This window comes from Aquila chrysaetos, chromosome 3 (assembly GCF_900496995.4).
Source record: "Aquila chrysaetos chrysaetos chromosome 3, bAquChr1.4, whole genome shotgun sequence".
Lineage (NCBI taxonomy): Eukaryota > Metazoa > Chordata > Aves > Accipitriformes > Accipitridae > Aquila > Aquila chrysaetos.
In genome coordinates, this window is record NC_044006.1 from 52,976,473 (window position 1) to 52,992,083 (window position 15,611).

The 15,611-nt window shown below is 35.5% G+C and overlaps 1 protein-coding gene across 3 annotated transcripts in view; it reads left to right on the plus strand.

The window, feature by feature from the left end:
• PEX1 (peroxisomal biogenesis factor 1) overlaps positions 1 to 15,611 on the plus strand; it is a 32,475-nt gene that overhangs the window by 1,840 nt on the left and 15,024 nt on the right. The window contains exons 2-13 of one of the 3 annotated variants that reach the window (XM_030010312.2): positions 621 to 764; positions 2,680 to 2,763; positions 2,983 to 3,097; positions 3,187 to 3,959; positions 5,405 to 5,524; positions 7,642 to 7,765; positions 8,047 to 8,156; positions 9,504 to 9,604; positions 11,111 to 11,243; positions 11,994 to 12,090; positions 13,182 to 13,352; positions 14,780 to 14,934. In XM_030010312.2, coding sequence (XP_029866172.1) covers positions 621 to 764; positions 2,680 to 2,763; positions 2,983 to 3,097; positions 3,187 to 3,959; positions 5,405 to 5,524; positions 7,642 to 7,765; positions 8,047 to 8,156; positions 9,504 to 9,604; positions 11,111 to 11,243; positions 11,994 to 12,090; positions 13,182 to 13,352; positions 14,780 to 14,934 — 2,127 coding nt within the window. Of the gene's footprint in view, positions 1 to 620; positions 765 to 1,773; positions 1,968 to 2,679; positions 2,764 to 2,982; positions 3,098 to 3,186; positions 3,960 to 5,404; positions 5,525 to 7,641; positions 7,766 to 8,046; positions 8,157 to 9,503; positions 9,605 to 11,110; positions 11,244 to 11,993; positions 12,091 to 13,181; positions 13,353 to 14,779; positions 14,935 to 15,611 lie in introns of those variants that run through there. The other 2 variants (XM_041122705.1, XM_030010313.2) reach the window with 2 other exon arrangements.

Consider the following 15,611-nt stretch of genomic DNA (forward strand, 5'->3'; position numbering starts at 1 on the left):
AGCTAGGCAATTCTGAAACAGATTGATAAAATCATTTTGGTCTGAGTTTATGTGATTTGGGACTTATTTTAAATATTCCCCAGCTCATGAAAGCTTGGAGTCCATGCAAATGTTGCAATGCATGTGAAGTTTAAGCATATACTTATGGTTTTTCCTCATTTGGGAAATAGAAATGTGTAGTTATACATTTCTGTAAGATATTTGTTTGATAGACTGTATTACAGAAGAAGGGAAGAGGAATTATTTTCCTTACTTAAAAATAATCCATAAAAATTAAAAGCTGTTTAACAATTGAAACCAACACACACTTCCATGTTGAGAGTTGTGCAAATAAGTAACGTGGAGAAGAATTCCAAAGAAAGTCTTGGTTAATAAGAAGTTGGCTAGTCTGCCAGAATTTAAAAAAAATTCTGTCATTGCTAATAGAAACACCTGTTGCTAATATGTTGTAAATGCTGCAAGTTATTGTTAGGGAATATTAATTAAAATGGGGCATGTAAAATCCAGAAAATATTTTTAATTCCTTTGATCTTTCTAATCAAATACAGTTTAGGTTGACTAATAGTCATCTTATTTAGCTTGTTTGATGTTAATTTATTTTATTTCTTTGAAACTCATAGGGCCAAGCTGTGAAAGTATCCTGTGGTCATCAGCCTGTATTTTTGAGCTGGATGGAAATCAGGCATCGAGGTCACCAGGGTGAAAATATTGCAGAGATTAACAGACAGTTGGCAGAAAAACTTGGCATTACAGATGGAGAACAGGTTTGAAATGCAGTCTTTTTTTCTTATTTAAATAAAGAGTATATTGCAAGATACCTAAAAAGGTGATAATTTACAAGTTAGCTATGACGTTCTTGTTTCACGTATTCAGACAGTTACTTCATTTGTATCTGCTCATAAGAACAGTTAACCCTCATGAAATGTCTCAAACATGGAAAGATTTGCTCATTAAATCATTAACAATTCCCTAAATAATGTTAGGATAGGCTTGTGGGTAGGTCTTTGCAGAGTTGGAGCCGCTAACTGCAGTGCCATTAATTTTAGGAAAATACACTTCTAAGCAATTAAACAATTTGGGAATTATCTCATGAGAATATTTTGCCTGGAGTTCCTGGTTTTTTAAAGTAATTATTGACTTACTGCATATTTCTTCTTGTTTGAGTTATTTGGGGTTTAACTTTTCATCCCTTTTCTTCCTCCTTCACCATATGTCCCAGTGTGTCCTCTCTCTTTGAACGTGTATTTAAATTGGCCTCTTACTCTTGGACACTGTGTTAAACTTCTTGTAAACGATTCTTTCATTGGACAGAAGTTGAAGAGATGCCCAAGAGGCAGGCAGAGCTTTTCGACACGGGTCTATTAAAATCTCAGCATTCAAGGGGTTTTTTCATATTAATAGGTAGAGATTTAAATGAACAAGAATAGAAAAGTATTACTCTACACAATGTTATTATGTAGTATATTCATATAGGCCTATTCTCTCATATGGAACATTTTATTCAGCATAATAGAAGACATCAAAGAATGTGGCTCAAAGCAGTGTATTATCTTACCTTGTTTACTTTTTTAGTGTATTCTCTCTAGAAATGATGTATCTGTTTGCAGAACTTTACAATTTACTGGTTCAGTGGCAAGGTAACTACCCTTTTTAGTTCTAGCAATTAATAGCCTTCAACAGAAAAACAATTGACAGAGGAAAGCTAAGAGAATCTCACCCAACTGTTGCCTGGAAATAATAATCTGTACAATCACATGAATATATGAATAATTAGGTAGTTTTGCCATTGTTTTGGATTCAAGAATTGCACATTTGCTGTGTTTCGTAATAATATGCTCTTCTGTTTACCATGTTGGGGAAAAGATATTCCTCTCAACTTTTGCTTCAAACTGAAGACCTAGAGGAATTTAAAATCGATTGGTACTTTTATAAAAGCTGACCTGAAATAAATCTCTCTGAGAGGACAGGTAACTAGTTTTATCTCAAGAAAAATTTAATGAACTTTATTTAAAAATGTATGACATGATATTGTTTGAAAATTGTTACTTTCTGTCAAATGGAACCTTTGGTAAAAATTGACTTTTGAAATATATGTTTAATGCTTTCTGAAAAGCCTAAGCCACAATAGCTTATATCATTCCTCCTGATACACAGGACCTTAAAACTGTTCTGTGGAAGTGGGGCTGCTTCCCGTGAAACCATTCATGTAAAGGAGCTGGTTTTGCTTTTGTATTGTACTTTTTCCTCATTTTTTCAGCTGTTTCTGCGTTATCTAAATTTGTGCACAGCTCAATTTTTCAGCATTCTAAAGTCCAGAACATTTAAAAATAAGAATTTTAAAATGCAAAGATGACTGTGTGATCAATATGCATTAAAAATTGATTGTTACCAGCTGATAAAGCTCTTGATGCTTTTCACATTCACTTTTATTCATGATTTGTTGAAGTCCCCAAGCATGCCCAATGCAATCCATTTCCAATCCGTTGACCATCCATCTTCTGCTTATGAATTACCTAGTGTTATTAAGAAGATATATGTTCAAAGTAGTGACAACGTATCATGAAGGAGATGTCAGTTTTCTAGTTGAATTAAAGATGGAGCTTTTATGTGTTTAAAAATAAGTTAAGTATTTCAAAATGGTGTTACTTAAGTATTTTGAAATGGTGCTACTTTTGCCAGGTATTTCTTGAACCCTGCTCCCACGTCTCCTCCTGTCAGCAAGTAGAAGTGGAACCACTCTCAGCAGATGATTGGGAAATTCTGGTAATAAAACCCTTTCCACTGTTCACATCCTTTTCTTACAGATGACAGATTCTGACACAAGCAGTTTTTGCACAATACCCCATTCTTTCCAGCCCTTAAGGAAATTCTAAATGTGGTGGGGTTTAATTGTGTTTTATATTTCAAATGGTGTATTAGAAGGAGACAAACAAATGTTAAAAATTTATGCAGTATTTAATTTATGATATCACATTTCCCCAGGAACTGCATGCTTCCTCTCTTGAAAAACGTCTTCTTGACCAGATTCGAATAGTATTTCCAAAAGCCATCTTTCCTGTATGGGTTGAACAGCACACTCACGTTTACATCAAAATCGGTAAGCAATGGTGAAGGCTCTTGTGGCACCTTGAGTAAGCTGATTTGCAAGAGTGGATGCATTCATTGACCTGCTCTGTTCATACTCAGGTACACTTATGCCAGCAGCCTCCTATGGGAGATTAGAACCGTGCACGGAGCTTCTGATACGTCCCAAAACACGTGAACTTGAGGAAGATATCACCAGCACACCTTCCACAAAAAGTGACATCTTGCTTAAAAGTTTTGTGAAAAATAACATGGAGCAAGAAGAAACAGTAAAGGATCCTTTTGCCAAACAACCTTACTTAAAGCCAGGAGTCCTTGAACAGAGTAAGGCTGATGCAAACATGACGTTTGGCTCAAATGTTCTCCCAAATATGTGGAATTTCATAGGGAGCATTTTCTCTCATACATCTGAGCAGAAACAAAAGACTTTGTGTGATAAAGATGAAATGAGCACCTTCAAAGACAAGCTGATGAACTTAATTCACATGGATTCCATTTTTAGAGTATGTCAGTCCCAGCCTCCCAGCGTACAGAATGCATCTGCCACTTATGCATTTCTGAAATGCAATGCTATTCATGTTTTTCCATGGAATTTAGAATTTATTGATTTGGATCCAAATCCTGTAGTAACTTTCGGGAAAATTAATGAGCTGCTTTCCCCAAGACAGCGTCATCAAGAAGCAAAGCAAAATCTGCCATTTGAAAAGCAAAAGCATTTGACTAGTACGCAAGATAAAAATAATTCTAATTCTGATAGCAGTCAAGCATCCAGTGAGGGATCTGTTGTTCAAATCGTTTGGAATGGATTTGAAGACCTAAAGAGTGTCATAGAGTATGGCCACAGTGGGGAACCCCTACATGTTGGAAGAGTTTGGGTCAGTTTGAGCACACTATCTTTTGGGCTTTTTATTGGATATTTTCTATTGGATAATTGTGGAACTGGCTAGTTAACATGCAGTTTTGGGATATAGACTTTGTGTTAAGCTCTCAAGTATACTAGAATCAAATAATATTTACTAGATCTGTGCTTTGCTAAGCTGTCTTGTTCTGGACTACATTACTTACCATCATCCTCCAAGATGTACAGTGTACTCTGGGTTTCTGCACCCTTAGCATTTTTTCACCAAAGGGAGAAAATTCTTCAGTGTTTCTGGAGGGAATGCATGCTTTCTTCAAAATCTGTTGGTAGCCATTGTATTCATGAGAACGTGAAAGTATTAGATACTTTCATACATTCAGTACTGCATAATGAGATTCTTTTCATTAGTTAGCACTTTGAAATGTGCTTTGGACTCTAGGTGTCATCAAACTGTAAAGTAATGGGATCACGTATCCTAGCACTACATGATGTTTGTGAGTCCTTTTATATACTCTTTAAAATACATCTTAAAAAAAAATAACTAGCTTTTATATAATTTAAACTATTTAAGTTTTTATATACTATTTTGCAAGGTGGCACAAGTCCTGGTGTGCAGATGCTGACATTTCAGTTTGTTCTGATAGAACTACAGCCTGCTTATGTTCTTTCTTTCCTGGAAGCACATGTGGGATCAACAAAACTAGATAAAATGCACTCCAAATCACCACTTGACTATTTGGCATAATATACTTCTCACCATTCAGTTATTTTTTTGTTGAGAGTGAGAGGAAGAGCCTGCAATGGTCTTGACCACTAAATCGTTTGAGAGATTTAACAATTTTCCAAATGTCAGCAACCATAAAGTCTTTCAGACTTAATAAACATTTTTGAGATGTTTTCAGTTTGGATATATGTTTAAAATGACACAGAATAGTTGAAAAGTAGTTTCCTTTTTAAAAGGGCAAACCAACTGCTACAATTTAGGGAGACTGGATTTTCTCTCTCTGTGCTGCAGATGTGCTTAGTTCTGATCTGTATAATGGCCTGTTTACCTGGCCATGTAAAATTAATTTTAATGAGCAAATGAAAGTAGAGTTGCTGTTTTTCTCCTATACTAAAAGCATTTTTACAACGTTCTGAGAATTCCTCCTAATTCTTCTTTTTCAAAGTTTTGGTTTTTATTTAAAGAAATTAGTAGATGGTCAGCTGTAGTGAGCACTTTCACAAATAGGATAAAAGGCAATTAGAAGTGTGCATGGGAGAGCAAGATTTGGATACCACCATCAATTTTACGGTTTCCTTCTTAATTCTCTTGCAGATTACAGCCAATAAACAGATCAGTGATCAAATGTTGAGGTTCTATTAGTAATGAAGAAACTGATATTGTATTTTATATGCAATGTTATAACTGTTTACTTTCTGATATTTCTTTTTTCTTTGCTTTTATTTTAAATATTTCAGATTCCAGATGGTCTGAGAAAAAAACTGCGTATCGAAATACACTCGACAGTCCGAATTAAGTCAGTTGAATCTATTCCTAAAATTCCTGTATCTCTTATACTCCAACCCAAACAGAACTTAGTGAGTTGATATTCTTGGTTGCATATTTGTTTCTATATTGGAAAACTGATAATGTTGCTCTGGTCAAGTCAGGGAGCGGGGGGGGGGGGCGTTATGTTTATTTGTTTTCATTTGTTAGATGAGAGTTTGGAAGTTGTCCATCCTGCATGACATAATTCCAAAGGAATTTCTTTTTTGAATAATTCCTTGCTTTTTCTTTTTACTATGTAAGTTTAAATTAAGAAGATGCTATGACCTACCTAAACAAGGCTTATCTAGTAATACTATTTTGTATTTTGATCAATGATACTGTAAACATCAAGCCATTAAATTTTGTTTTGCACTTGGTAAATATTTCAAATAGTTTAGCATGCTATCTGTAGCAATTTTCTATTTAAAGGAACTGGTAGAGGTCACAGAGTGTGGAGGAAATAGAACTTCTGAATTTTGACTCCTAGCTTCCTGAAGCTATTAGAGGAATGCTGTATAGTACCTTTTAAATCATAAGGTCTTCTGTTATTCTCAAATTGTGAAAATTTCTGATGCCTTTCTTATTAGAAAGGATGTTAACATGAAGGAGAAATGGCATTGGTAGGGAAAAGATACATTTTCTGTTTAATTAGGTTTCAAACATAAACAGTTGCTGACCAAATGGCAACAATAATCAATAATAATTTTGCGTCAGACCCTCCTCTGCATTACATTAATACTAGTTCAAACCTGGCAAATTTAAGTGTATACATTTAAGCCTATAAAAACAAACACAAAAAAGAAGAATCATAGAGTTAAAGAGGAAATACCCATTTTAAGTCTTCTAGGAGAAGACATGCTTATACTCTTCAAACATTGCAGTGCCCATTAGACTTCCTAAGAAAGACAATTGCAGTAAAATTATTATAATTTTTTTATGTGCTGTTTAGTTTACTTCCTTTTAATGCTTCCTTTTTAATTTTTCTTTTCCTCATGCTAAAGATGTAATTTTCTAGAGTTATATCATTGAATCCCTCTCTTTTCCTCTAAGTGAGACACATCCAGTCTTCTGAGTGACAGTAATAACATACTTAGTACCAGTTCTCACAGTCTGTCAGATGTAGCTCTGGAGTGATGTATTTCTTCATAATATACTGTATGCTTGTTTCTGTGTGATTTTCTGGCCTGTTTATTTCCCATGTTACCTGCCCTTCAAAGCTTTAAATACAGCACTTCCCATCCTAGCAGGGCTTATGCAGGTTTATTCTTTATCCCCAATATTCTAATTTGGTTTCTTACCTACAGAGGAATGGTTGAATTGCATTATTTTTTCATATTGGAGTTAAAAGAAGTATTCTGGCAGTAATCTGCTAAAATCGTAACAAGTAGTTATGTGTGCTTTTGTATGTTTTAAATATGGATTTCTGCCTTTCCTTTCTAATTCAGTTGAATTTTTTGTAGTTCTTGGAAAAAAAAAATGGACAAATGCAGAAAGAAATATGACAGTAACTTTCATTTTCCTTTCTGAACACTGCTTCCATGATCTCGGTTGATTCCCCCCTTTTTTAGACAGGAATTACACTTCTCTGATTAGGAACTCAGCCAAGAGATAGGCGATCTAGACTCGATTTCTTTTCCTATTCCATTTAACTAGGTGATCTGGGGTAAGTCGTTTGGTCTCTTTGCCTGCCTGTTGAAGTTTGTTGTTGATGCCCCTGACCTGGATGAGCCCAGGGTTCTCTGTATAGGAAGCAGGGTATACAGGGAAGAGAGGGGTGTAGTGAGCACCCAAAATAAGTCACAGGTCAATATTGGTGCATACCCTGGGGGCTCTTTCAAACCCAGGAGCTGAGTAGTGCTCTTGGATCTGGCAATACAGATAAGTAAAACAAGAATAAAAGCTTTTCCTTGCTCTCACATCGGTGTTCCAAAGATAAAATCTTTAGAGGTGGTCGAAGATTCAGCTGTTGCCCTAGCAAGGGCTAGGCAGGTGCTTTCCATAGAGCAGTTGATAGAAATGGTGTTTGCTGGCAAAATGCTATTTTCTAAATAAATAAAACTTTTATATCTTCTTCATCTCTGCTACTGTAAGAGAAACAAATGCCTCGTGCATAGGAGGAAAACAGTCTTACAACTTGTTTTGTTTTATTTCCCTCTTTCCTATTTAGCATAAAGATACACATGAAGATGATGTTAAATCTGCTTTCAGTTCTTGGTTGCAGAATTCCACTACTGATGATCACCCATGGATAATGACAAGCAGAGACTGTATACATCTGTCTGTTAAAGAAGGTAAGGATAATACTGTCCTGCGCTGTAGCTGTCTTAACTGTCCATTATGGAATTTACTTAGGCAATATGCCATTTAATCTCTTTATACACAATTTAACATAATAGATATCTCTTTACAATGAAACTGTAAGCATGAATTATGCTTTAATTATTAACCTTTTTTATTCTTTCATTTTGGATTATATTATATTAATTCAAAATACAGTGATCTGTTTCATCTTGTGAGGAATAAAAACTGAATGTATTTGGAATTTTAATAGTTGTTCCTTGGGTTTTTACAGGAATGGAGGAGTTTGTCCTTAGTGTAGTGCATCCTGCACACATTGAAGAAAATAAGTCTGAGAATATTTTTATACTGAGTCCCAGTTTGCTGCAAAAGACTAACATACAAGTAAATATCACATAGTATCAGGTATCAAGTAATTTAAATTGTTATATTTGGTTAAAAATGTATTGCATTTTATATATAACATATTTTGGTTTCCCTTTTTAAATAAATAATGCCAGTCTGTTCATTAAATTATATCTGCATTCTTTATATGTTATTTTATAGCCTGAGGCATTGGTGAGATTCCAGGCTTGCCACACTTGTCACTGAATTTCATAGTCTATGTCAAACTCTCAGAAAAATCAATTAGAGCAGAGGAAAGTCAGTATTGTCCAAGTTTAACATACTATTCTTATACTTAGCTGTTCTTTCCCTTAATACCTAAACCACTGTAAAAACACTTCACAGTGTATCTTGCAGGAACAGTAGCTTGTTCTGACAAAGTTGAGACATATTCCCCACTCAAATCTACCAAGCTCACGCTGCCTTCTCTTTTATGTAGTTCCTGTGCCTTCTGTTTCTTCAGTCTTTTCTTTCTCAGCAGAATAATTATTTCTATTTAATATTAGGATTACTGTTCCCATTAATAATTCTAGTTGAACCAGTGCCCATGACTCCAGGGTTATGGTTATAGGAGGGGGATAACATTTTTTCATTTTTTAAACTGGTACAGTTAAATTTTAGCAGAGAATTAAGGTGTCCTCTTTTGGCTGTTTAGAATAGAATTTTTCTGCAAAATTTAGGATTCCTGTTAAAAAAAAAAAAAAAGTAAAACAAGAGCTTTATTTCTACTGGTAGTAGAGAAGTACAACAAGGCTTCTACAAATTGTGCTAATGACTGGTACTAAGATGAAGGGGTGAAGTGCATTTCTTAATAGCAGCGTCATCTTCTCCTACCAGCCTGTTCTTATCTGTGAACCTCTCTGTTTAGCCCTGTTTGCTTGCCCAGCTTTCCATACTAGCCCCCCCGTGAACTAGGCTGAAAAATTAATGCAGGTGAAAAAAGCCAGGTGTTTTGTCAGGTTACTTTTCACCCAGGTCAGACTCCTGATCTGATTCACTATCCTGCCTCACAAGTGCTCACGCCAGCACAACAGCGGAGGGCACAGGAGAAGGAACAAGTAATTACAGGTAGGGAAAGAGATGATGGGCTGCGTAGTCTGGTATAAACAGCCCTTGGCCTAACATATAATCATAGGTTGTTACATCACTGTAAACACCGGATTGTATTTTGGGAATAGTTGTATCTATGCCATTTTACCAGTGCATCTTTCTTTCAAGCACAATAAGCTTCAGCAAAGCACACACGCAACATTTTCTCTACACAATTCAAAAAATGGCTAGTCACCTCTATACCCTTCTTCTGTAGTTATATTTAATGTAAAATACTAACTCTTTCCTTTGTTGTAGGTTCTTTTACATCCTCTAACTAGAAAAACTGATGGTGACAGCCAGCCACCTATGTGTGATACAGACAGGAACCTTCCTTACCACAAACTAAATGATTTAGGGTGAGACATTTTCATAGTAGAAAACATGGGAGGGAATGGGAATGGGAATTAAAAAAAAAAAAAAAAGGAGTATTGGTGGAAATGCAGATTTTTTGAAAACTAGGCCAGATCAAAAAAACCCTCTGCATCTTTTGGCTTGTGTCAGGTTCAGACTGTATCCTAGTATATGTAGGTGGTTAATTTTGTCCTCTGAATAGTCTTACTGCAGTGAATAGAAAACTTCATGTGACTGAAGGTACTCATGTACTGAAAAGTTCACCATGTCTGACGGTAGGATGGGAGGTCTCAGAACTGCATAAGTTTCAGAAGAAATACTGATAGGCAGTGGCTCCTGGTGTGCTTCTAAGTAATATGAAACAGACCTGTATGTAGCAGTAAGGGACACTGGGGTTGTTTTAGCTGGAGTTTCCAAAGGAAGCAAAACTTATGGTATGTTGCAGTCTCTCTGTCAATCCTCACAGTAACTTAAACCTGTTTACTTGTTTAACTACATTTAATAGTGTGGGTCTCAAAGAAACTTAGTTCCTACAAGTTTTATCAGAATTGTCAGCTGAGGAGAGAAATGCAGAGTGGTGTGTCCACTGGTAAAATGTGCAATATAAGCTCAACAGCTACTTGGTTAACCTGCTGGGTTATTCTGGCTACTCTGCCACTGGCAGAGGTGTAGTCTGGAACTAGCCATAGGACATGCTGGCTCTTTCCCAGCAAATAAATTAGTAATATGTGAAGCTGTGGTCGTTAGTAGAAGGGAAGACAGTGGTATTGTGTAGCAAACTTGAAGTAGGGATGGGGCAGAGGGGACATGAGAGACTTGGAGCATTGTGATAATATGCTATCAGCATTGTGAAAGGCAACTGAGGATATTATTATTGAAGAGGGAATGGGAACTGATATGGGGGTAGTGTGGTAGGGATGTTAGAAACCAGGATTTGTTTCTTTACTCTATTTCTCATGGAACAACATTTTTGTTTAAAGTTGAAATACAAAACTGATAGCCTTGCTGTTTGTGGGCCTGAAAGGAGCACTATTGTGTCAAAAGTCACAAAGATTTAGGACCAGTGAAGGATAAGGATGTCTTTAAAGGCACTATATGTTGCTTTATTTCTGAAAAGGCCGAGAAGTTTTCTGACCCAGACATGCTCCATGTTTTACCAATTTGTTACCTTCCTTAGTAGGTTGTTACTCAGACACTCAAATAGATGAAGCCCCAAAAGATGGTTAGCTCTTATCTTCTGAAAGCTACCTCATGCTAGGATGGTGTACAATGACTAGATAACCCTTACATTGGGGGGGGTGTTCTGCAATGTCTGTCTGCATCCTTTGCGTCACCACTGCAGAATAAAGGTGCTGTCTCTTCAGACTGAATTGTCTTTAGCTTTTTCTTGAAAAGGTGAAGTATGTCACAATGTGTCGGCACTGAAACTTCACCATACTGCGAGCGATTACTACTTACATCGCGTGTACTGATGCTACCCTAGGCCATTTAATGTTTTATTTGCTCTGCAGAGGAGTGGACAAAGTAGGAACATCTTCCTTTGAACACATAAGCCACAGTCTTCTGGGGCGTCCTTTATCTCAAAAGCTTGCTGCTATTTCTGTGGGACTGCGAAGTGGAGGGGTGCTTCTCACAGGAGGAAAGGTACACACTTCACTACTCTACTTGCAAACCCTCCCAGATTGTTTTCCATAGTTACAAAGCTGTTTTCCTTAGTTTTCTTTGATACCATGTGAATTCCAAAGAATTAAAGAACAAGCTGAAAAAAGAGCAGTTAACTGATTAGAGTTAATTCAGTAAAACATTATATTATATATATGTGTATGCATTATATGCACACTTCATCAAAATATATTCATATTTCATGTATATATATATAATACATATATAATTTAAGTGTTAAAGATTGTTACCAATGCAATTTCAATTCGTTGCCTTAGGGAATTAATCTACTTTGTGTTTATAGTATAATAAATACTTCTTGTCTCTGAAATATTTGAATGAAGATAAGAATATAGTATTTTCTCCTGTGTTCTAACATAAAGTGAGAGTGAAGTTGATACTCTCATTTTCCTGTTGCCTCTTACAGTGATCCATTTAGTACCATATTCCACTAAAACTAACAGATGTCTTAACGCTGAACTCAGTGGAATCAGAACACTATCTGTAGTGGATGTATCCACTCTGAATTTGTTTCTACTTGTTTCACTCTAGGGCTTTGGTCTCTACCAAATGATATAAAGACAGAATACATATATACTTTTGGTGAGGAATAAAACTAGTGTGCATACAGCTTTCCCAGCTTGTTAACCTGTGTATACTGTGAAAAAAACTCCACAGAAACAGAAGGAACTAGTTCTGTCAATTTACATTAGCTCACATTTATTTTTGTAGGGAAGTGGAAAGTCAACATTAGCAAAGGCCATCTGCAAAGAAGCATTTGATAGACTGGATGCTCATGTAGAAGTAATTGATTGTAAAGCTTTAAGAGGTATGATAATTTTTTTTCTAATCTCAAATGTTTGCTGTATGATGAAGCAGCACAATTATGAAGTTCTTATATTTAGTCTGAATAATTTTTCTAGTATTATTACTGCTTTTGCAAGGATATTTGATGCCCCGCAATGAGCATCTTTAACAGTCTGATGAAAATACGTCTGCCGTAAGCTTATTTCACGCTTTTGTCAGTTTCTGTCCCACTTACCACCACCAAATTCAAACCATGCTTGCCGTGCTTATTTCTAATTGTTACAAAATAGGAAGAAGTTGCAAGTTGAACTGTGTGTTTTTTCAGCTGTGCTAGCTGGAACAAATGTTATATTAACAAATCCTAAGTGTTAAAGGATACCTGTATTACTGAGTGAAAGGATCACACAGGCACCAAAGAAGAATCGACCAACCAGCTGAAACCTGATTTATGATGGCATATTTACTAACCTAGTGTATGTTGGCAAGAGTCATCTAACACTCATGACTATAGATGATGAGATGAATCCTTAGGTTTTGTGAGTTCGAAATAAGTATTTTGCACCAAAGACGGAAGTGGACAAAAAAGGCTTTTTTTTCACTCTTTCATTTACTGGCTTTCCTAAATAGTCTTGTTGTTACAGGGGCACAGAATACTTGGCTGTTTTGTTACAGAGCCCTTGTATTGCATGGCTATACTCTTTTGGCTTAAGTCCCTACAAAGCTCCTTACTCCAGAGAAAAAGGGAAAGATTGATAAAGAGCTAGGTCCTTCAATTTCAGAAATTCTACCAACTGCAGGACTCTTTAGTAGCTAATTTAGAACGTTGCTGATACTGCTCTGTCTTTAACTGTCCAGAAATTAGACCTGTAGGCTTCTATAGTAGTTAGTGAAAGATTTTAGGATGGGTGGATCCTTCTAGTACTTTTTTGATAGAAGATGTGGACTCTTTTCTTACTGACTGTTGACTCTGGTTTGATCTTGGTAGCTGGATTTATGGGAGTAAAATTAAGCTACACGAATCAAAACATTGTTATATTACATGAGCAAGATGTAGTCAGTCTGATGATTTTTTTCCTTATATGTTTTGTCATTAAAATTGTATTTCTGTTTTAGGAAAAAGATTAGTAAACGTAAGGAAAATTGTGGAAGAAGCTTTTTTAGAGGCAGCATGGAGACAACCATCCATTCTTTTGATGGATGATCTTGATCACATTGTTGGAGTACCTTCTACACCAGAACATGAGAACAGTCCTGAAACCGTTCAAAGCAATAGACTTGCTTATGGTAATGCTGTGCTACCTGTGTCTGGATAAAAATACAATGCAACTTAGAATTTCTTGCACCTGAATTGTACTGTCCTACCTGGACAATTCTGTCTGTATCATTATTGCCTCTGGACCATGTGGTATTGCATGGCAGGGAATCACAAAATATGGTATGTAGACCATTTGTAGACCACTAGCTGAATCAAAATCATCCACTCTGGAGCTTGGCATAGTCATTGCCAATGACGTACACCACTGCTGCTGGTGGTAGTGCCTGTTGTCAGTACCACTGCCAGTGGTAGAGGCTTCTCAGTTCCTTTTCGTATTGTTCATGCACTCAAATATGTTGCAATTGCTTACAAATTACCGATGAATCTTTAACTGATAATTATTGATAAGATCAGTATTATAATTGATATACAATTAAGATTGATCCTGTTTTCCATAATTATTATTTATAATTACAGAGATACTTAAATTTGATACTTACTGATGTTTAGAACCAGCTTCTTTTAGCTGAGTACTAACTTCTTTATCACCCTACTCGGTATGCTTTGTAGAACTTCTGTTTTATTTTACAATGTAATAACCCACAGATTTTAAAAATAAGATTATCAATTGTAGTTTGATATCCTATATATGGTTTCTTTTTATTCCCTAGAATCTAGACAGTGATAAGTTGTAAAATTAAATTAAATTTAAATGATCAAGATTAATATCTTTATTTTTTTAGCTGTATTCAACTCTGTTCATGTAAAATTAAAGCCATAGCAAAGAATATCTTCCATTTCTTAGCTGAGTTTGAGGGAGTTAGAATAATTTTTTATTAAATTGCTTTTGAAGTTCAGAAAATCTTACTATCATTACTTTTTTAAAAATATGCACTTACGTTACTTGCAGAATTGTTTGTGTTTTTTATTACTTTATTTACAGGTATAATGCATACAACAGAGGTTTAGAGTTTTAAAGGTTATTCCTTGAAGATCTACCTTGCATCCATAATTTCTTTGACTTTCACATATTATTTTTTCCTAGATCACTTATTGTCTAGGCTTAGCATCTATTTTAATTCTTATAGCTTTCCCTTTTTTGTTTGCATGGAGGAAATTATATTTCTACAACAGTGATCATAGTGGACAAAAAAAAAATCTACATTTAATATCCTGTGGTAGATATCATCAGTGATGTTACAAATTTAGCTTTTAAAGAGCACTTCTGGTGGCATTTTATTAATGGAATGTACTGTCCTAGAAAAAATAATTATACATCTTTTATTTTTTTAAATTTAAAAAAAAGCCTGTAAACATGGGAATAAACCAAGTATATATTAAGATGTTACATTTTGTGTGCCCTATTGCTGCTCTCCAGTACAGTAGAAATGTCTGTTATGAAATGCAGAATATTTTGTTATTTTACAATTCATGGAGCAATGTCTTCTGTGTTTAGTTTTGAAAGATCTGATAAAAGAAATTATTTCCATGGGGAGTTTGATTGCATTAATTGCCACAAGTCAGTCTGAACATTCCCTACATCCTTCCCTGGTTTCAGCTCAAGGAACTCACATATTTCAGTGCTTCAAATGTATCCGATCTCCAGATCAGGTAAATTCAGGTAAAATGGTGAAAATGTTGTTTGCCTTCCCTGCAGCCTCAAATACAGTACTGGAACAGCTGCAAAAATATTGGGTTACACCCAAAGATGAGAAAAAATCTAGAAATCTTAGAAGTTCTTTCATGATACTTAAATACCTCAGAACTTTTATTCTTTTAAAATTTTATAATGACAGATATAAGTAATCCAGTGAAAACTCCCAGTTGGCCCCACTCTCATCTTCAGTGGCGAGAGAAGGGTGTATTCAGAGGACATTTCAGTTCAACGTAAAACAAGTCAGGTTGTGTAACATAGGTGAGATATGCATGTCTCCTTGTTACCTGTAAGGGGATTCTAGAGGAGCAGCTTTGAAAAAACATGTAAGTCACTACAGTTAGATAAATGAGATTAAACCTAAGTGTGTTTTTTCACTGCTCAGAGGAATAACTATGTCCCTAGAACATGTATTTTAAAAATGTTATTAAAACTGAATGGTAATTCTATGGGAAGGTTTTGAGCTGGTTTTCTATACTAATTATATCCCTCTACTTTTGAATATAGTCCATTTTGAAAAGTAAGAAGGATAGAGTGAAGAATAAACAGTATAACTTCATTGTAGGAGAAAGCAGACACTTTGTACCTGTGCATGCATTAATGACATGACACAGACATGACAACTCATTTGTAT